We start from the raw sequence: 22,221 nt of genomic DNA, 5'->3' as shown, positions 1-22,221 counted from the left end.
ATACACATTCATCTTTTTCGGCCAATTGCAGGCTTTGTTTTGCCGCTTCAGCCTATGCCAGCCTGTAAATGATGAAAAGGATTCGCCCCTTGACCTCCGAATAACTTTAGCCAATAGTGATCAATTCAACTGATGATTGACACATCTTTTTCGGCCAATTGCAGGCTTTGTTTTGCAGCTTAAGCCTATGCCAGCCTGTAAATGATAAAAAGGATCCGCCCCTTGACCTCCGAATAACTTTAGCCAATAGTGATCGATTCAAATGATGATTGACACATTGGTTGGCCAATGAAACGCCGGTAAATAAATCCCAGCATACACCGCGGACTACTTGGCGTTCGGGGGAAAATCTAGTCGGCGGCTGCAAGTTAGTTGGAAGACTTTGCGTCTTAATATTGATCCATAAATAAGGCGCACTGTATTATAAGGCGCATGGTCAGCTTTTGAAAAAAATAATGGCTTTTAGGTGCGCCTTATAGTGCGGAAATATGATACTTTAAACATCAAAAATAATAATTTAAGTGAACAAAGGATACTAATTTTTTCAGTAACCAAAAAGGAAACGGTTGGCAAAATAATGTGCAATATTTTTACTTAATTTGCTTTATTATGTTTTAGCCTAAATGCTTTACCACCAAGGTAAACCACCAAAAAGTTATTTCCAAAGCTGTAAAAGGTTTTTAAAAAGTGTATTGATACCCTAAAGCAGGGGACCGTCATATTGTTTTTCTAGCTGGGGTGTTAATAAGTATGTATTTCCCCCTCATCTGAAACAAGTGTTCCTTGTGTTTCTGTGTTTCCAGCTGGATTTTATTAGCTGGCAGTTGAACTTGCAGATGGCCCAGTCCAGCCAGGCCAGACTGAAGTCTCCCAGCGCTGTGCTCCAATTGGGCCTCCACAATGAAGACTCTCAGGTGGGAAAACACAGCAAGTACTACCCAATTAGTCCACATCATCAGTCACTTTCCATTATCCCTCTGCATTCCCGATCTGCATTAAATACTTGGCTAATAGATTTTAATCCCACTGTTGTTCTACCTAGAGGTAGATGGACATCCGGTCCTAGTGTAGCTGTGTGTAAAGTTCAGTGGTCATGGAACTTGTTATCTGAAACTTCCCTGGACATGTTCATGTCTGACAAAGAGTACAGAGATGGAAGTTCTCATTTAGAGCTGGCACGTCAAACATACAGCCCGTTGGTCGGACCCGGCCCGTTAGATGATGTAAATTTCTGAGTATGTGAAAAAGAGGCAAGTCTCTAAGTCATTTCTATCAAAAGTTAAATATATATTTTAAGAAATGCAAACCAAATAAGGGCAGTGTTGAGTTTGTATAGCGTGGCAAGTTGGTTTAGGTGTAAAAGTGCATTCATCCAACTGTTTAAAAAACAGGTAACACAGTCAATGCCACACATTAAAATAATATTCCTCATCTTTTGTGAATGAATATGTGTAAAGATCTTTGTCATTTGTGGATTTGTATGATGAAGCATAATGCTGAAAAACAAAGTTCAAAAATTTGATATCTATAACATTTTAACAAATTTTCATAAATCCTATAGTTCCTGGTAGAGTGTACCTTGCTCTTGAATTTTGGGGTTTGATAAAAAATTAGAATAGTCTTGAATTTAAATTGTCCCACTCTACACTATATAAAGGATCATTGATCGACAGAAATTCAGTGTTTGTAAACCTTTTTTTAGTTATGGACCCACTTTGAAAAATGTGTTTAGCCAATTACCTTGCAAAACAATGTACACTGTATAAACTAAATTATATTACAAAAAGGATCAGAAAGAGCACAACTCTCTTCTAAATCTTTTTTTTTTTTTTTTTTTTTTTCAAAACCCCCCCAAAAATATTTTGTGTTCGAGCAACAACAAATCCAATAATTGGAGTTCAATCAAAAGTAACAGAATTTTTAGAGAGGGGGAGTGAGTGAGTGAGTGAGTGAGTGAGTGAGTGAGTGAGTGAGTGAGTGAGTGAGTGAGTGAGTGAGAGAGAGAGAGAGAGAGTGAGAGTTGTTTTGGGGGTGGAGCTTTGGTGACATCAAGAACTCTTTGTTGCTCTTGCGCTTCTCTCAACGTTGTCTAGTGGCCCACGGGCCGGAGGTTTGAAACCCCTGCCTTAGCCCAATAAATCAAAGATCTATTTTTCCTGAAATAATGAAGTAATTTGATAATTATTGATGTGTCTTTATTTATTTGAACCTAAATCTCAGAAACTACCCTGGAATCCCCTTACATTTGAGAACCTTTCGCATGTCACACTATTTAATACCTCCAAAAGCATTGTTTGACTTAGTAGCAGCATCTATTTTTTGTTCCCAAAACGCCACATTTTATCGTACCTGTTTTGAGTATCGCATTTTCAAAGACTGTCTTCAAGGCATTTTGCCACTTTTTAAGCAATTTTGTTCCCTAGGACTATCATGCTTAAACTCACAAGTCAAGTGTTTCTCCCTCCCTTATCTTTCAGTAGGTAATCCCAGCTCAGATTAAGCATGGAATTAAGTGGAGTATCTCTTAAATATGTGCCTATAGCCATGATATGGGGGGAAGAATATAGGTTTTTTGCTTTCTTTGTAGATGCGAAGGAAGCAGGATTTTCCATTTTGTGGACCTCTTTTTTTTCTTGCAGTGTTTACTCGAGGCTAGCCAGGGAAGCATTAATTTATTTAAATCCACTTATACAACTCCCCTTGTGGGAGGAGATAGCTGGGGGCTCAAAAACTGCTCTAAAGTGAAGGAGGATCAACAAAAGAAGAAAAAAAACATTTTCCTTTTTAATTCTGTAGAGGGCGCTGTTGTCTTACTGAAGTTAAAGCACACTGGGACTAAGAATGTTTCGATTGATGCTCACTTCTAAATTTCTTAGAATCTGAAGCCACTTAATATATATTTTTGTGAAGTATACGCAAATTGAAAGTCTTGCTAATAGCATTAAAGGGAAAACTGCAAAACAAGACGAAGTGGGTGTATAATAGTACTGTGAATGGGCAGTGTGTATCATCTCCTGGCTAGTGGTAAACCCTCCCCTTAATTCATTAATCAAAAAGATGGATTTAAATTATAGGCAAAATTAAAATGAACTGTGATACAAACGTACATTTTCAACTTGTAACTTCAGCCGTTAGTTGTAGCTAGGCTCAGAAGTCTACCCTGAGCCCTTTACAAAGAACCCTAAAGGCCGTGTACCATTAAATCAGTGTTCGTGAAAGGGGTCGGAAACCTATGGCTCACGAGCCATACATTGCTCTGTTCATGAGTACATATGGCTGAGAGATAAAACAGATCCTGTGCTATTGGTCAATGTAGTATCATTTTCTGAGACGCTCCTGATCTTTTGGTGGGTTTTGTCCAGTTTGTATGAGACACAATTTTAATTACTGTTTACAGTCAAGATGTCACACCAACAGACCCCGTTTTGGCTGTAAATCGCTAAATAATCATTTATATGAAAGTTCATTAAACAATCTATCTTCATTGTTGAGACACTGTATGATGAAGAGGCACATAACAATTTTTAAACACACAGAAGCTCTTGCAAAAGCACATAGAGCAATTTGATTGGGTGAGCGGTAGGAATGGGCGTAGTTATACACAGGACGCATACAGTCCTTGTGCGGTCTGCCCTGAAGGTAAATATGTTGGAATCCTCAATTGCAGTATTTTGTGACATTTAAAAAAAAAACATTGCTCGCACCTTGTTTTGAAAACCATTATTTAGGACAAAAATGTTGGTCAAATTGAGCCTTCAAACTCTTAAGTAACTGCGGGAAGGAGACACATTTTAAATGATGTATTACTATGGGACAGGCTCTGGCGTTATTATTATTTCATAGGTTTTATCAAATTATCAAATGTCACATGGGGAACAAAATGTGCTGAAGAATAAGCTGGAGAGCGGGTTTAACGGATTTGTTTAGTTTTGTCTCAAAATATATGGTGTGGCTTTTCCTCCAAAGTCAAAATATTTTTCTTTTATTGCTTTTTGAGTCAAAAAAGTTCCTGACCTCTGGTTTAGCCTATCAGATTCCAATTTGCCAGCTAGCGAGAGTTGGGTTTAACAAACTTTGATTGGCTGGAGGGCGGTAATCTACCAAAGGGATCGTGCCAAGAGCCATTCGACATGAAGAGACCAAGCTGAAGAAAGGTTTTGTTCGCCACTTTTAGCCTAGAAGTAACATCTTAAGCCCAAGCCAGAGCCTTATCCGAATTTCAGGCCGATTGGGCCTGAAATGCCATTGATTACATTTAGGTTGGGCTGAGCTTCTCTCTTGGTGACTTTTTAAAAATTATTTACCCATTATTGTTCTTTTTTGTCTCTGTTTGTACGGTCTTGTTTAGCTCCATAAAGATGATATAAAGGTAATAGTATTTCTAGTGATTCACGTTTATATTATAGATTATTTATGTTTGCTTATCATTTTCATCAATATTGGTTATTTTTTTATAGAATTTTTTGTTTTTACCAACAATAGGATCTAAATAATACTGACTGTCCCTTTAATAGTTGCTTTAACCCTGGTAGAGGTTGAAGAAAATTGAGGATGCGCGCAGGTAAGACAAATGGTGCGAGAAGGAGTAAAATAATGTCGCCCTGTGTGGTATTGATTGCATGGAGCGGAGAAAGTTTGGAGGTTCTGCCATCTGACCAGTCTCTTGCTTCATTAGCGCTCTCCCTGAGGAGAGTGGCGTGACAAAGGGAGGAAGAGAAATGCCAGGTGCTTTATTCCTCCTTTTTTTTCCAAACAGTACCAAGACTTACAGTGCAGCTCCAGTTGTTGCACAGTGTTTGGGACGGAGTAAGATTTAAGGAGCTATTTCAGGATACAGGGATGTTATTTTTACCCCATGCAATGACAAGCAATTTATGCAATGATACAGTTATGCATTTTAAATGTTTATATTCCAAACATTCATGCACATATAACATTTTGTCTAACATAATCTGTTGGAAATTCCGGTCTACAAGACGCCCTTTTTTGCTACTTTAACACTGCGGCTTTAAACCCTTTTCAGATCTCTTTTTAAAACAGTGAGTTTCTCTTTTCCAGAACGCATGCGCTCTAAATACAAAACACCACAATGACGCCTGAAAACATTTATGACTCCCTTCAAGAGAAATTAGTCCATGAGGTCTGACAGTACTTAATTCAATATTTACAACGTGCTCACAATATTTGAGCTTTTTTTTACCCCAACGTCCTCAATTTAAACATCCAAAATGAACAGCAGTAGAAGCTATCTATATAAAACACTACACCTCTCTTTCAGTATTATTGGTGTCAATGTCAAGTCACTGGAGTTACCTTTAATGCTCGCGGAACGAAAACAAGCAAATTCAATTTAGTCCATTACTGTGACAACCACGATCGACAACATCACAACAGCACATCTGTTGAAATCTGGCAGTATTCTCTACAGTATCGGTACCCTAGCACTGTCAACTTGAAAAATAGGGCTTACATTTTGCTTGACGCGACCCTCATTGGTGTTTTTTTCCGGTGCAGTAGAAAATATGTGCTAATTTTCTTGATTGGCAGATAAATGGTCACACCACCAGAAAACAATTGATGTAAACAACTCTGAGTTGAAAATAAATGATGGCAGCTAAAAATGGCATCAGGTGTGCGGGGGGCACAGCGTCATTGGCGTTTTGCAGCCATAGAGGTAAACACCAAATTCCACACGCAGTTGTGCACCGGTCTTAACATTTAAGAATGGACAGGAATTATTTCCCTTTTGTGGCTGTTTAAGCCTGGTTTAATATCCAGCGGGTTTATCCAACGACACAATTGTTTTTTGTTCTTAAATTTTAGCATGCTGCTTTTAATCAGGTGTGCTCTGTTGTATAGGATTTACGGTACAATGTTTTTTACATAGGAAAAAATATCACCCAATGCTTGAATGTTGAATCCACGTCATCACATGGCACTTGTTGCAATCAAGCTTCTTTTGACGCACAGTAGAAGTCGGTTTTACAGATGAAGCCTCAACTTGTCTGGAGTTGGTAAAAAACTTTCAGATACATGGGGAAAGATCCCCATAAAGTTAAACTGACAGATGGAAAACTCTGAGAAATAATGCAGGGTTTTGTGGCTTGCGTTTGCTTTTCCTGTCTATGTGACGCACTAAGTGAAGACAGCAGTGAGTGTTGATGTTGTGAACCCTTGCTAACAATGCTTGTGGGAAGTGCAGACTGTGGCGAGATGTGGAAGATACAACAATAGCTACATATCACAACATGATTACCAATCCTGATATGCACCTCATGATACAATGATAATCACGATATTGTGGAGATGTTGGTGAAATTAAAACGTTTGGCCATGTCATTGTTATGTGATTTTCTGGCTGGAAGCATCATGGTCTACTTTGTATGATGGACAACACTACAAAACAGTCTGTGTCACCATGAGCACCAATGAGAATTATTATTATAATACAGACGCTCCCCTACTTACGAACATTTGAGTTACAAACAACGGTATATACGAACATTTTTTCCGGGATGTCGAAAAACATCCTGACATTGCTGTAAGTTAGATTTTGTATTGTTTGCACCTTTTTCCGAGTACAGGAAATTTCAGTAGTGCTTCTTTCCGCCGCTACCAGCGTGTGGTGCTGCGAGATGTCACCCAGCATCCACCCTGAAGAAGAAATCCGGCTTCTACTTCCCAGTTCGTGTGCAAACATACTACGTGTACTGTATCTCTAGCGCAAAGAAATTTGTCGTTTTTTATTGTTTAATATCTCGTCCATCCATTCAATATGGTTGGTGTCAATTGTACAGAAGAGGCAAGCCGTTTCTTTTTAAACGAAAGTGCAATAAGAAAGCTTGATGCGGTTGAGAAAATAGTCGTAACGCTTTTTTTTTGGCCACTTTTACAACGGAGGAGGACCTCTTCCAAAAGTAAGTTAAACCTCACTTTATTTTAGTTTTTTTAACCTTAAACATACAAAATATAGCGCTAAAGCAACTTACGAACAAATTCAACCGACAAACGTTCGTAAGTAGGGCAGCATCTGTAGATACTCTTATTATATATTATGCTGAGAATGGATGGAGACAGCAATGATAATGATGGTGACTGTGAAAATGGCGATGGTGCTGATAATGATGATGATGATGGAGTGACTGTGCATCCACAAAACTTGTGTAAATAGGTACATTCTTGAGGTGTGTTATATGTAAATACACAGGATATTTAGCTGTAAGACACAATTATTAAGGAAGTAGGGTAGGATTGAATAAGCATCTTGTTGCGTTCACATTGTTTTTGTTTTTTCACTTGTTTCATTTTAGTTTTCTCATATTTGAAATAAAGTTTCATTTATTCATTAATTCTATGTAGGCTGAATCAGTTGAAAATTCAAGTATTTAATTGGTATAAGTAATTGGCATGTTGAAAACTTATGTGGGGCAGCACGGCGGCGCAGTGGTTAGCGCATGTGCGGCACAGTTCATGTCTTGGGAACCTCCTGCGTGGGTTTAAATCCAGCTCCAGACTTCCTGTGCGGAGTTTGTATGTTCTCCCCGTGCTTGCGTGGGTTTCCTTCGGGCACTCCGGTTTCCTCCCACATTCCAAAAACATGCATTTCAGGTGAATTGGCCGGTCCAAATTGTCCCTAAGTGTGAATGAGCGAGTGAGTTGTCTGTCCCAGTGTGCCCTGCGATTGGCTGGCAACCAGTTCAGGGTGTCCCCTGCCCACTGCCCGATGATTGCTGGGATGGGCTCCAGCACCCCCGCGACCCTACTGAGGATAAGCGGTGTAGCTGATGAGATGAGATGAGATGAGATGAAAACTTATGTGTGTTTTGAGTAGGTCTGACAATGAACAGAGGCCAAAACATACCTGATTAAAATTAAACTTTAGGAATAAGAAATGGTAAGAGATGAATTTAATATTGTGTTGTGGCAATTTTAACATCACTGTATTGTCGTTACTATCAAATCCCTTATCTGGAGTACATATTCCTTCTAAAATATAGATGATCATTATTTATCAACAATGCCAACAAGTTGTTCATCTATAACGCATTGATAAATCCCCCCTGACTGATGTACTTCACACTTGCGTTTAAAGAAAAGTGCTCACAGTTTGGAGTCAGGCAATGATCTGACTTTTGGCAACTGAAATGATCTAAATATAATATAATATAGCCTTTATTCAGTATTTTCAAGATTTAATTTTGCTGTTCAGGAAAGTACTTGATTCTGAAAAAATGTGATAAACTGTTATTGTATTGGCTGTTTTTTTTTCTTTCTCAATCATGTTGCCAATGACCTCACATCACAAACCGAACAAATAACCTAAATAGAAAAAAGGGAGTACAGGTTGAGGCCAGAGGCGTATAAGAGACCCGTCCCCAGAATAACTTTAACGCTTCTTCCATCAATCATATAGGAGTTAAACCTGGCGTAAGACTTTTACTGACAAGCGCTCTGTATTGAACTTTTGGCTAAAGGCAAGCATGGTAGCAAACACCAAAGGCAATGATCAAAGACAAAAATAACCGGATCTCGTTCCGCTGGCCTTTTCTTTCGTTCTCTGTTTTTTCCTGTTTACTTTCAAACTCTTTGAGTGCCGTTTTTTTGACTCTCCCTACCCCATTTGCTGTAACATGTCAGTGGTTATTCACCTTGGATATCTTCTGCGGACAGTGGTACGGCCTAAAGTGAAACGGTATTTTTTTCCCGCTGGTTTCTGTTGTGGTTTTGCTAAACTGTGGGTAGGTTAAAGATAGTATTTCTTTATCTTGAAAGGATTCCAAATGTAAAGTAATCATAGCTGTGTGGTTAATTGAGCTCATTCATTCTCTCGTTTTTTTTTTTTTATTCTCCTCCAAGTTGAGTGCGCTGTGACTTGTTTACAATCGCGTTATTGTTTATTCACGGTACACGGATCTCTTAACCGCTTGGTTCGTCGGGAACCACTGAGAATACAACTCTGGACTGCTGCGGATGGTTCCTGGCCTGAGTTTGGGTCGTGGCAAAAGGTGGCACCAGTCCATTCCTGAATGTTGTCAACCCAGTTATTTTTTTTTGTCTTCCTGTCCTCTTGGAATGTGCACTGGAAAACAATCTTGGCCAGTCCTGAGGATCTTGTGACGTGACCATACCACTGCAGTTTTCATCTGAGCACAGTTCTTTGACAACCATTCTGGTTAGGGTCCAATGTGCCCTTTTATTAAGAGGGATGCAATTAGGCATCCCGTTTTGACATCGACAAGAGGGGTGATGTCATCCCAGCCTCCCTGAGCATCCGGCTTTGCATCATGTCGCTCTTGTCAGGGAGTCAGGTTGCGCTTTGAATGTAGTTCAAGATCTTACGCAAAACAGGAGGTTTGCCACCTACACACACTTGCTGCATCGTCCTAATAAACAAGACTTCCCGAGCAGATCCTGGCTTTGCGTTCTAATTTGTGGGATTACACGGTACGATCAATATATCGAAGCACTGCCATGTAAATGTTACCTCATTCTAAATCTTTCACATCATGCCGCCCACCAGCCAGAAGAGACAAAGCCTGTTTTGTTTTTATTTCTACTTGCCTTGCTCTACATGTCCCAAAATTCTTTGTGGCTTTGTGTGCCCATCTTTTTGTTTCCTTTCCGTCAAGGGTCTTTCACCATCTTTGTCTCTTTTTCTGTTGGTTTCCCACTGGTGATTTGTTTCCCCCCCCTGTGGGATTTGGGATCCCATTCATTGGGGGCTTATTGTTTGGGTTCTTACCGTCTCCAATGGATGGGCCCCGGGAGCAGAATGGGGTGACTGTGGACTCTCTTGCCGCGTTCCTTGTCACCCAAGTCCTCACTCTTTGCCATGCGATGATGTCATGGCTTCTCTTGACACAGAAGGGGGCAACCCTTTCATTCTCAATCATTTTTTTTAGCTAGTTCTCTTTGCATATTCCTTAGCCTTTAAAAAAGCATCTTTGGCATTTGAGGATCTTTGGGTGTTTTTAGTGTGCCCAGCGCACCACGCCAGGCAACTACCATCCTCCTTTCAGATCTGATTGATTTACTTCTTCTATTTTTAAACCTTTTTTCTTGAAAGTACACTATGATTCTGAAGTTTGGGGTCACCGAGACAATTTCGTGTTTTTCATTAAAATGTCACACTTTTATTCATCAAATGAGTTTTCCCATATTAATCTCTTTCTTTTGTTGGCCTGTCCCCGATATGTTTTTTTCTTCGCCACTCTGCCATGTAGATGTTGACACTGATGTTTGTGGGTACTATTTAATGAAACTGCTTGTTGCGGACCTGTAATGCGTCTATTCCTCAAAATAGAGACTCTAATTTACCTATTTTCTTGCTTGGTTTTGCAGCTGGGCCTCCCACTTCTCTTTCTACTCTGGTTAGAGCCTTTTAGTGCTGTTCTCTGAAGAGAGTAATACACAGATCTTCAGTTGCTCGGCAATTTACCGCATTGGGTACCCTTTGGCTATGGCTATTCTGAAAATTTAGTTCCACCCACAAATGTGATGCTCTAGATACTCGACTAGCTCAATATATTCTCTCACTGGCTAAACTATTTTAAACTGTGCTAACATAATTGCACAAGGTTTTTTTTCTAGTCATCCATTAGACTTCCAACGCAATCAACAAACACATCGTACTGAGTGTTGGTTTCTGGACATGGCCCTCTATATACCTATGTAGATATTGCATTAAAACCCAACATTTGCATCTAAAATATTAATTTACCACGTTAACAATCTACGTTGTGTATTTCTGATTGTTTTAACATTGTCTTCATTTGAAAAAGCGTGGTTTTCCTTAATATTGAAAAATTTTAAGTGAACCCAAACCTTTGAAAAGTAGTGAAAGTGCTTCTCTGAGGATTTTTGACATTGTACGCTAAAAAAAATCCTGTGCCATTGGCAGATAATTTTAGATATATTCTTCTTGTTTTACGACATTTTTTCTTCGGTTTAATGATACAAATCATACTTAAACATAACAAAAATATAAACATTGTCAAGAGCAGATTGTGGATAAATATGATCATTTCTAATATTTTTAGTAAACAAGTATTATTTTACCATAATAACTAGTTCCTCAAATTTGACAATTTGACTAATTTTAAGTTTTTCAGTATATAATTTTGATACTAGAAAAACAAAATTAAATTTAAGCGACATTTGTGTATTATTTAGCACCACCTAGCTGAATAAATGAATGTATTAATAACAAATAAATACATATAAGAATTTAAAAAATGAGCAAAAATACACACAACTATCATACAAACATTCATTTAAAAAGAATACTCGTATGTCAAGAGATTTGCATTTGTTTTACAAACATGAGGCCAACCTAGAGGTAACTGACATGCTTGTACGCCACCTGGCTGCTAAGGGTACCCCTGAAAACCAAAAACCTTTTGAAAGGCTGGGTAAAAAAATTATGATATTTGGTATCTTTGAGTCCTCTGTATAACTGTTTTTTTAGTTGCAATACACATCACAGTGACATCTAGTTGTCAAATATTACAGTTTCCCTGTAAATATTATCTGAAATTAGAAAAATATTTCTATAAATGAACACAATTTTCAGACAATTCCAATCATCCTTACTGTTTTTTTTTTTTTTTCAAAATATGTTCATTATATTGGACAATAAGAAAGTAATACCAAAATAATAGCAACATGATCAGCAAGTTGGAAAATAGCAAGAATTGTGTTGTTGTAAAGTTAGATATGAAGCAAGTGCTTTGATTTTGCATCAATGCTACTTTTAAAGATCTATTTTAAAATATTCACATGTCCTGAAATACTTTTACCCCTATTTGCGAGCTACTGCTTGAAACTTCATCCTAAATTTTCACTTCAGAGGTTTTGTCTTGAGACCTGTTTCGTTTATGCCTACTTTGTCAAGTATTCACTTATCACCATAAATAAGTGTCGTTTTGCCAGCGCCAGTTGCAATGATACAAGAGTACTAAGGACTAAATTTTTCGAATATGACATTGTCCCTCTTAAACTACACCCTCTCTTCATTGGCATTTATTTTTGAGAGGCAGCCACAGCTCTTGGCTGAACCATCCAAGGGTGAGAAATCTGCTGCAGTTGAAACAAGGCGCTGTGATTGCAGAAGCATGGGCCCAAATCACAAATCAAATCCATTCATTCGGCTGAAAAGCACCGGCATATGCCGTCACAGTAAATAGAGGCAGCCTTTTTAGCCTTAAATTGCACATCTACTAATAATAATGTCTAGGCAGATACACTTAAGACTTCACATTTACTTTTTTTTTTTTTACTAAAAACCCTATATCTACCAGATTTGATCTTAAGTAATCCCTCAGTTATCACAGTTGATGGGGAAAAAGAAAATCCGCAAAGTAGTGACACCCCTTTATAAAACCGACTGAAGATCAAACTTACCTCGATATGACTGAAACAAAAAAACAACTATAGATGTTCAAATAAAAATGCAGAACACAGAAATTGCATTTGAATAAATTGTCTTCATTTTCATTATACAAAAATACAAAGAAATTGGGGGGCTTTTCCTTTCAGAAAGCAATGTACAGACTGAGTGGCTGGCTGCACACTAAGCATCGAGTATCCTCGAATTGTGCAAGGTCATGAAAATAAATAAATAAATAAATAAATAAATAAAACCCCTACTGAATGTAGCAGTTTCCCACGAGTTGTTGTTCCAGGTCATCCGTTTAATGGGTAATGGATCTCTTACCGGACCTGATAAAAATCTAAGGAGCACTCGCTGGTGATCACTATTTCTTTGCACCCTTCTGACTTTTTTCCGAGTCTTCTTTATTGGATGGTTTTCCTCACTGATTCAATGTAACAAGCTGCCAAAATACTACCTATGCCTATTCAAATTACCTTGTGCGCCCGCCCTCAACGGGTATTTGACTGAAGGCATACACCAGCCTATCACAGTCGCGCACGCTGACAGTCATGGCCATCCAACACACACACATACACACAAAAACACATACAACGCGCTCTTCGACCATCTCCCCGGGATAGCATTTGCTGTCCGCTGTAAGCTCCAGAAAACAATAACACAACAAAGACAATTCAATTCAAAATCCGTGAAGCAGCGATAACCGAAGCGCGAAGTAGCAAGGTGTCTCTGTATTCCTCTTTCTCATAGACAGAAGAAGTCTTTCTTGCATATTAATAAAATCATTTTGGCAATGTGCTGGAATGAGATGAAGGAATTTAACTGTGGGCTTTTCCCTCCTCTTGGACTCATAATCATAAAGACTATAGTCATCAAATATGCAGTTTTGGATGCCAAGAGCCCTTTTTTTGTGAATCAGCACAATTGTTGCCAATTGCGCCTTTTTGAACTTCTTTTACACACTTTGATGGTACTTGTTTGGATATTACATAAAACATTTTGCATACGTAGCAAATGCATCAGTTTGTTTTGGCTGACTTTAAAACCAACTGTGGCGGACATATGGGTTGTATAGTTTCTCGTGATGGATCAAGGGTCTCCAACCTTTTCAAGCAGAGAGCTACTTTATGTTATTTATTAGCGCAAAGGGCAGTCCGTTTGATATAAATTTCTAAAAAAACAACTTATTTTGGTATTACTATGATGTTACCAGATTAACTATTGGAAGTGGGGTCAAATACACACAATCAACCCCTTAAAAAATCTCTTTATGAGAAAATCACAATGAACCGGTCCCCGGGCACCTCAAATGTGCTTAGAGGGCACCTTGGTACCTGCGGGCACCATTTTGGAGAGGGCCAATATCAATTATTTGATGTGGAATGGCCTGATGGCCACTATTTGAGCCAATGTTTATTATCCAGTAAATTCAAAATGCTGGCTTTTAATTTGTCAAGATTATAAAATCCAACATTTAATCTGGACTCATTTCCAAAACTGAGCCTATGATTATTTTACCAAAGTAATCTTTATGTTAAAAATTGCCCTGCCCATGACATGGTATGTTTAGGTAAGTTGCAAAATATTGCGTAATAGAAAGGACCAGCCCAATGATTTCTTTGGAAACTTTTAAAATGACAGCAATATTCTTGTAAAATTGAGCGCTGGAGTTATAAAAATATTAAACTTTCTTGTGATGTTGCCTGTTTTAAAAAAAATCTGTCCTTTTTTGGTCAAGTCACGTAGTGGTCAACAAAGGTAAATGTTGTAAATTGTTACAAGGTTCCTTAAGAAGTTTGTAGTTTAAAAATAATATACACTCTTAATAAGGATAGGAGACTCTAGAATGGATGTTTTGCTTGCAAGGAGAACATGGAGGACTGTACAAAATATTGAGTTTGAGTTAATTTTGTCAAGCATGTTCTGAAAGTAGAATATTTTCTGTATCAAGTCTGTGTTAACAATGCCCAACTCATTTTTGTTTCCACTGCGCCTATCTGATTCTATCTTAATTAGCTTAACTTTTAAACCTGCTGTTTCGGGACTGACAACACATTAGAAAGTTACAGTTTTTTGTTGTTGTGCAGCCTGAAAATGTTAAAAGAAGAAAAGGCCTGTTTCATGTATGGTCCAAACGCCAACCCAAACCCCAAAAAGATGAAAAAAGAAGACCAAAAGTATAAGCCGGCTGAGGCTGCAATAATGACTCTAATCCAAGAAATGGCAGCAGTGTAAAAAAATTAGAAGTTGTGGACCCCACCTCACATGATTTCGATATTGTTCTTGGCCTGCAGAGAAGGCTTTTCAGGCCCTAATGTTCTACCACTGTGTATAACACATACCCAAACGTTGAGTTATTTTTTTCCGTAAAAAAATATATGCATTATACTGAAATGAATATGTTATGTGGCTATTTTAAGGCAGTTATTAGTGGTAGGCTTCTATGCAAGTGTATACGGTAATGGTATATAGATAGTTTCTAAACACACTGTCTTTTGGTGTCAGTAAGCCCCCGGATTACTGACACCAATTACTTCTTCAATGAAGTAACTGTAACTCATTACTGTTTTCCAATAACGCGCCCAACACTGTTCATCACCTCTGAAGAGATAAGGTACTCTTCTTCTTCTTTCTCCTGCATGCACCGTTAAATACTTCCAACTCTTTCGCTGTGTAAAGGAGCGCCAGTGTCTGCATACTTTGGAGGCATAGACCGACTTCCTTGGCGATGTTCTAGCTTCGCCTCATACCAGGAAAAAAATGTGACTTTGCTTTGAATAGCAACCGTAATTCTCGCGGGGCAGTCTGTTTTTGCATGCACTCATGTTGCGGTTACCCATGACACCCTCAAGCCCAGCCCACTCCAAACATGTGCCAAGCCAATATATTTCAAATGCATGCTGTTTCAAGATGGTAGCCAGGACTGAAGTCCTTAAGTGCCACTTGTGAGAACCTGGCACACCAATTTGCTAGCTTGGTCTTGCTTCACAAGTTGTTGGCAAGTTTTAAGACATTTGACTCACATTAATTAAATCAATGTTCACCGCTGCTGTTTCAGACTGTTTCTAAGTGGCTTTGTAGAAAACAGATTTAGAGCCCAATGGTGAGGAATTCCTACAAAGTTTCGGCAGGGTCTCGTCTGTTTTATCCGTTGCTATGTTTGTTAAAAGGAATCTGGATCGCGAGGTCATTTTGGAACACCACACTGAATTTTGTGTCTCTGAATTGTATCTCAAATGTGTAGTTTGGTTTGTGTTTTTGGGCATTATGAATTTAATTGGTAACATTTCCAAGGTCAATTATTCGGATTGCCTTCTTTGATTCAGGGTTTGAACAAAACAACGTAGGTATTTTTTGTCAAGACTTTCACCTTTTCCTTTTTAAGAAAAAAACAGACAACAATACTTTACGTTTTATTGGCAAGATTTTATTGGAACGACTTAACCTTCCGACCATTAGGTCCAGTGGCAACACATTTCACAACAAGCAGTACTTTGGTTTAGTGATTAATTAATTAAGTGTTTTCTTCTGGTCCTAGGTGCCAGTATACAGTAATATATTTATATATATATATATATATATATATATATATATATATATATATATATATATATAGAAATGATGTATTTAAATTAATTTTGAACCTGTTTTCCCCCCAATGCATTTTACCCTGGTCATCCTGCAAGGGAGATTACTACTTGTGAGGCACCTTCTCAAGCTTTCTTTTTTCCTCACGCTGAGGTTTTGAGTTTTTCCTTGCTCCCATGTTAGTTTAAGATCAGACGATGGTGTAATTGTAATCCTGTGCAGTCCTTTGAGACATTTTTGTGATTAAGGGCTATACAAATAAATGTGACTTGACTTCACCCTCTTTATTAAAAATATTCATCATGTGCATCTGCAACTTCTAAGAAGAGTAAAAAAAAAGTGCATGTCGACTATTATTTAATGCATGAAATTTACATTTCAATAATGTAAAATGCAGAATGACTGGTAAATAACATTTAACATTTTCTGTCTGGCAGTTGCACAGGCGTGTTCAGGGATAAATCCCACGACAATCACTGTGTCACATATGCCATCTTCCATTAACAATAAATTGAGATTTAATTATGACAGCTCAATTAATATGAATAATGTTGAAACTGAGGCCCTAAGGAGTCTTTTGACAGAGCTGTGGGCCCTTTGAAACAATTTTAAAGTGCCAAGCTAGTCCCCACTGTAATCCAATACTCCCATATGTTTACTTTAAGCATCAAATTCTGAGAGTAGTACTTTAATTTTTCCTAGAGGATGTCATAGAAGATTCGCATTTGGAGCATCCCTCTTTGAGGAAATTGTTTGAGCAGCGACATCATAGGTACTCTCCTGAATGCAATGATGCTCCTTTTAATGTCTTTTCGAATTGAGTAATGGGAGGTGATGCTTCCCATGGCAAAAGTAATATTCCACGACCATTAGCTGGACCCCGACTGGCTTCTGCACAGCGACCGATTTTCTAACGATAAAGGACCAGAGGAATAAGCACTTTTGTTATCATTTCCATTGTCACATCCACACAACCATATTCTTCCTTCTATTATAAGGCTAATAATAGACATGGTTCTTATCTCTTCCATCAACGTCATAGTAATAAAGCGAGTGAAAGGAAGCCAGGTAGCTGTGCAGAACTGACAAAATTCTTAATATACATGTTTGAAGTAAGGGATGATAAGCCCAAATTAATGGATAGATTATACGGCACCGGCGTAGGTGCGTCAAGCAGAGACGCCATGCAGGTAGTTATTACCTCTGCTTTCATCATGTATGCCATAATAACATCAGAACAAATTGAAAATCCCTCAGGTTACAGTATATAAAAGAGTATGGAAGTTGACAACACAGTATTACCTCAGTTATCGCGGTTAACGGGGGTCAGAACCCTGCGGGAATTGTGAAAATCCGCAACGTAGAAACCTTTATGTAATTATTTATCTATTTATTGCTCAAAAACAAACACATTTTACAGGCTTAAGTATTCGTATAAAAAATAAATGTACTGTACTTCATAAATGTTTGATTTCACAAATAACTTCTAGGCTGTCAAATTATAAAACAATTTTGCTGTTTTATTGTACAACTATGATTAATTAAGGACCCAATCCACTTGACTTTACATTATGCTCTACCACCCTAATGTGGATGTTATGGAAAACTGCATTAACTTTCCAGTTCTGTCCTACAGAAAACATTTACAGAGATCCCTTGCTACTGTACGTCCGCTTCGGTTATTGCTGGTTAACTGCTTCACAGATCTTGAATTGAATCGACTTTTTTGTCATAGGTATCAATGTATCGTTCATTTTGCTCAGAAAGAGACCACACAGGTATCACCAGGGGCACGTTGTATGTGTGTCAAGTCACATTTCAAGTCACATTTATTTATATAGCCCTTAATCACAAAAATGTCTCAAAGGACTGCACAGGATTACAATTACAAAATTACACAATTACCTGATCTTAAAACAGCATGCGGGCAAGGAACAACTCAAAAACCTCAGTGTGAGGAGAAAAGAGAAACCTTGAGAAAGGACCTCACATGTGGTAATCCCCCTTACAGGATTGACCAGTGTGAATTACAATTAGCATTACTGTACACATAATAGTAAACATAAGGTAAGATGTTGAAAATGTCCGGAAAGTGCATGACATCAACAACGCCCCCAGCCTGCAAACCAGTCCAGAAAGTCTATGACGGCCACGACGCTGCCTCCCGTCTCTGCTAGCTGGTAAATGCAGGGGTTGACATGCTGCAGGTCAGACGCTGGTCCGCTGACCCATCCCAAATCATCCTTCTTCTTCGTATCAGCCAGGCATGCGTCGGAAAAAGACAGGACAAAACAGAATATGAGGTGGGCATCAATCATATCCTTTGGAATAGAAGTGTGTCTTAAGCCTCGATTTAAAAACTTCCGTTGAGGTTGCAGATCTTATCTCCAGAGGCAGGGCGTTCCATAACACCGGGGCCCGGATGGAGAACGCTCTCGAGCCTGCAGACTTCTTGGCCCTCGGAGTCACAAGTAGACCGGCATTTTCCGAGCGCAGACTCCGTGCAGGAACATAGGGGGAAATCAAATCGGAGAGATAAGAGGGTGCAAGCCCATGCAAACATTTATATGTTAATAAGAGAACCTTAAAGTCACATCTTAAGTGGACTGGGAGCCAGTGCAAGTTGGCCAATACAGGAGTAATATGCTCAAACTTTTTGGTCTTAGTCAAAAGTCTAGCTGCCGCATTCTGAACCAGCTGCAAACTTTTAATGCTAGACATCGGGAGACCAGAAAGCAATACATTACAGTAATCAAGCCGAGAAGTAATAAAAGCATGAATTAAAATCTCTGCATCTGATTGGGACAGCATCGAACGAATCTTCGCAATATTACGGAGGTGGTAGAAAGCTATTCTAGTAATATTTTTCACGTGTAACTGAAACGACAGATTAGGATCAAATATAACACCTAGATTTTTGACCGAGTCACTATGGGTGATATTACATTTGTCTAGGTTCAGGGTAGTGTTTGAAAACAACTGACGACAGTGAGCTGGACCAATAATCAACATTTCATTTTTTTCTGGGTTAAGGCATAAAAAATTATTTGACATCCATCTTTGAATCTCAGTAAGGCAAGCCTCCAGATTTCTACAACTTAAATGTCGAGTTTTTTCCAGTGGCACATACAGTTGAGTGTCATCTGCATAGCAATGGAAACTAATATTATACTTGCGGATAATGTCACCAAGCGGGATCATATAAATACTAAAAATAAGTGGGCCAAGTACAGAGCCTTGAGGAACACCACAGGGGACATTAGATTGTTTAGAGGTCAGATTGCCATAGTTAACACATTGCAACCTGTCTGACAGGTAGGACCTAAACCACGAGAGTACAGTTCCTGAGATACCAATCCGTTCTAGACGAACCAATAATATGTTGTGGTCGACCGTATCAAAAGCAGCGCTGAGATCCAGCAGCAGTAACATTGATGAGGCACCGGAATCCTTTGTTAAAAGGAGATCATTGGTTACTTTAGCCAGGGCTGTCTCAGTAGAGTGATTTGCCCTAAATGCTGACTGGACAGTTTCAAAAAGGTTATTTTCTGACATGAAGTCATTTAGCTGCTGTGCAACGACCTTTTCAAGTAATTTCGCAAAAAAATGGCAGATTTGACACTGGCCTATAATTACCTAGGCTTTCTGGGTCAAGGTTAGGTCGCTTAAGCGTGGGTTTAATGACGACAGACTTGAAGGCTACAGGAACAATACCCGAGGATAGCGATATATTAATAATATTTAAAACTGATGGTCCTAAGATCCCAAACAGATCCTTCACCAGTGAAGCTGGAAACGGATCAAGCAGGCACGTAGTTTGTTTGGCCCTACTGACCATCTGTGTTAGATTATCAAGGGACAAATCATTGAAACTGGAGAATGTTTCTGAACAACCGCCGACACAGTCCATACCTAACACCTCCACATCTTTGATATAGGAGGAGGAACAGAGCGTTCTTTTAAAATTTCATTCCTGATTAGTTGAATCTTTTTATTAAAAAAATCCATAATGTCGTTAGCAGAATAAGTGCAACCATTTGGGCTAAGTTGTTGTCTGGTAAGTTTCGCCACTGTGTCAAACAAAAATTTCGGATTATTCTTATGTTTAACAATAATCTTAGAGAAAAACGAAGCTTTAGCTGAGGCAAGAGCTACTTTATATTTCAGCAAACTGTCACACCAGGCCAGTCGAAAAACCACCAGCTTAGTAGTGCGCCATTTTCGTTCAATTTTTCTGCAACTTTGTTTGAGTAACCTAGGTGTATTCTTCTTGGGTCGAAATTTATACTTTAGGGGCGCCACAGAATCAAGAACATTAACCAAAGCAGTATTGAAGTTGTTAGTAAGTGAGTCAACAGACCTAGTGTACGAAGGGAAGGCTGCAGTTACCGTAGGTAATAATTCCTTTAAGGCTAACACCGTTTTAGGGCGGATATTGCGACTGCTAAAGCCTAAATTTTCCTTATCACAGTAAACATTAGACAGCACCTCACATTTAACAAGATAGTGATCAGAGATGGCATTAGGATACAGTAACACTGTAACATTTGAGGCTACTACGCCACGGGTCAGGATGAGATCTAGAGTGTTCCCATCTTTATGAGTGGGCACATTGACTATTTGATTGAAACCAAATGTATCAATCAGTGACTTAAATGCAATTGCAAGTGAATTTGATGGGGAGTTTATGTGAACATTAAAATCACCAATAATTACAACACTGTCCGCATAAGTTACTAAGTCTGTTAACAGTTCCGAAAATTCTTCCAAAAAATTTGAGTATGGTCCAGGTGGGCGATACACAACAACTAAATAAATTGGTGTTGACATTAAGGACCTCATAACAAGTGCTTCAAACGTTTTAAAACTAGTAGGGGTATTAGGAGTAAATTTCAACTCATCTTCCGATATGTCTGCTTTGGGTGGGCGTAACTGTGATAGGTTGCTTTATGCTGTCAGTCAAACACCCGAAATGGGGGGGAGGCGAACAAGTCGATGTCTCTTTGGATTGTTATCGCATTCGGAAATTTGTGGCGTCAGGAGCGAGGCTGCAGGCCTGGTCTAGTGCTACGGTGGGGCTAACAACTCTCTTAAGCCACCCCTGCTGAACCTGGTAAGTCAACAATGCCAGATCCATTAACCATATAATGCATGACTTGGAGCTACAATTTGTGGGAAACAGCTACATTTGTGACTTTTATTTTAATGATCATGGGGACCTGGCTGAAGTCAAAGTTTCCTGATGCTACCCTGCAGCTTGCCAGACACTCACTCTCTAAACTGTGTCCTTACTCAGGGGCAGAGGGGGGGGGGGGGGGGTGTTCAATAGCCTTACAGCCTGTGGATAGAGACTGTTGGTCAGTCTAGATTATGTGGCCTGTATTGACAGGTATCTTCTCCCTGAGGGCAAGAGGTGAAAAAGATGGTGAGCGAGATGGTGCTGATTCCACAGGATGTTCTGGACTTTTCTCAGACAGTAAATGGTGAAGGTGCTCATGATCTCAGGGAGAGTTGTTCCCATAATTTTCCCGGCGGCTTTCACCACCCACTGGTGCGCCAAAGACTGCATGTGGCTCCTGAGCAGGTTTAGCATGTAAAGAAGTCCAACTTTGTTGGCAATAGAAGGCATCCTCTTCTGTTTAGCCAATCAGAATGCAGAACATCAATGACAATAAGTGGTCATCAACTTATTCAGGGCAATCGTTTTCTACAATTTACATATGTGAGAAAATGTATATTAGAACTGTGCTTGCTCTGAGTTATCATGGTAAATAATGCTTCATAAAAAGTACCTTGGTTTAAAAAAACAAAAGGATTATTCACCCTCCAGAAGAAATAATTTGGTCCACACCACCATGTTAACCAATAACAAGGCATTCCTTTATAAACATATTAATGGTTTTAATGCTAATTAGATTGCATGAGATTGCAATGTTCTTCTTTTTGTAAAATATCTTGCTACATGTGGACAAGGCCTAAAAGTCTTGACAAGCATCATGTGAGGTTTATTTGTTCATAAGTGTATTAGGTGAAGTTTTTGGGGTAACATGTCCATGTTTGGGGCGGCATGGCAGCTGGGTGGCTAGAGCACAGCCCTACTGTGTGTAAGTCCGGGGTTTAATTCTAGCTACCGCAGCCTTCCCATGCAGAATTTCTATGTTCTCCATGTGCCTGAATGGTTTCCTCTCGAATTCCCAAAACATGCTTGGCAGGTCTAAATTTTCCCTAGATGTGAATGCACA

General features: G+C 38.9%; 1 protein-coding gene across 1 annotated transcript in view; it reads left to right on the top strand.

The window, feature by feature from the left end:
• Positions 1-22,221, top strand: part of commd10 (COMM domain containing 10) — a 67,661-nt gene that overhangs the window by 8,140 nt on the left and 37,300 nt on the right. The window contains exon 5 of the mRNA XM_088335090.1: positions 804-914. Coding sequence (XP_088191216.1) covers positions 804-914 — 111 coding nt within the window. The remainder of the gene's footprint in view (positions 1-803; positions 915-22,221) is intronic.

This window comes from Urocampus carinirostris, chromosome 5, assembly GCF_059441175.1.
Source record: "Urocampus carinirostris isolate Australia breed hairy pipefish chromosome 5, RoL_Ucar_1.0, whole genome shotgun sequence".
Taxonomy (NCBI): domain Eukaryota; kingdom Metazoa; phylum Chordata; class Actinopteri; order Syngnathiformes; family Syngnathidae; genus Urocampus; species Urocampus carinirostris.
This window is presented reverse-complemented; position numbering and strand designations above follow the sequence as displayed.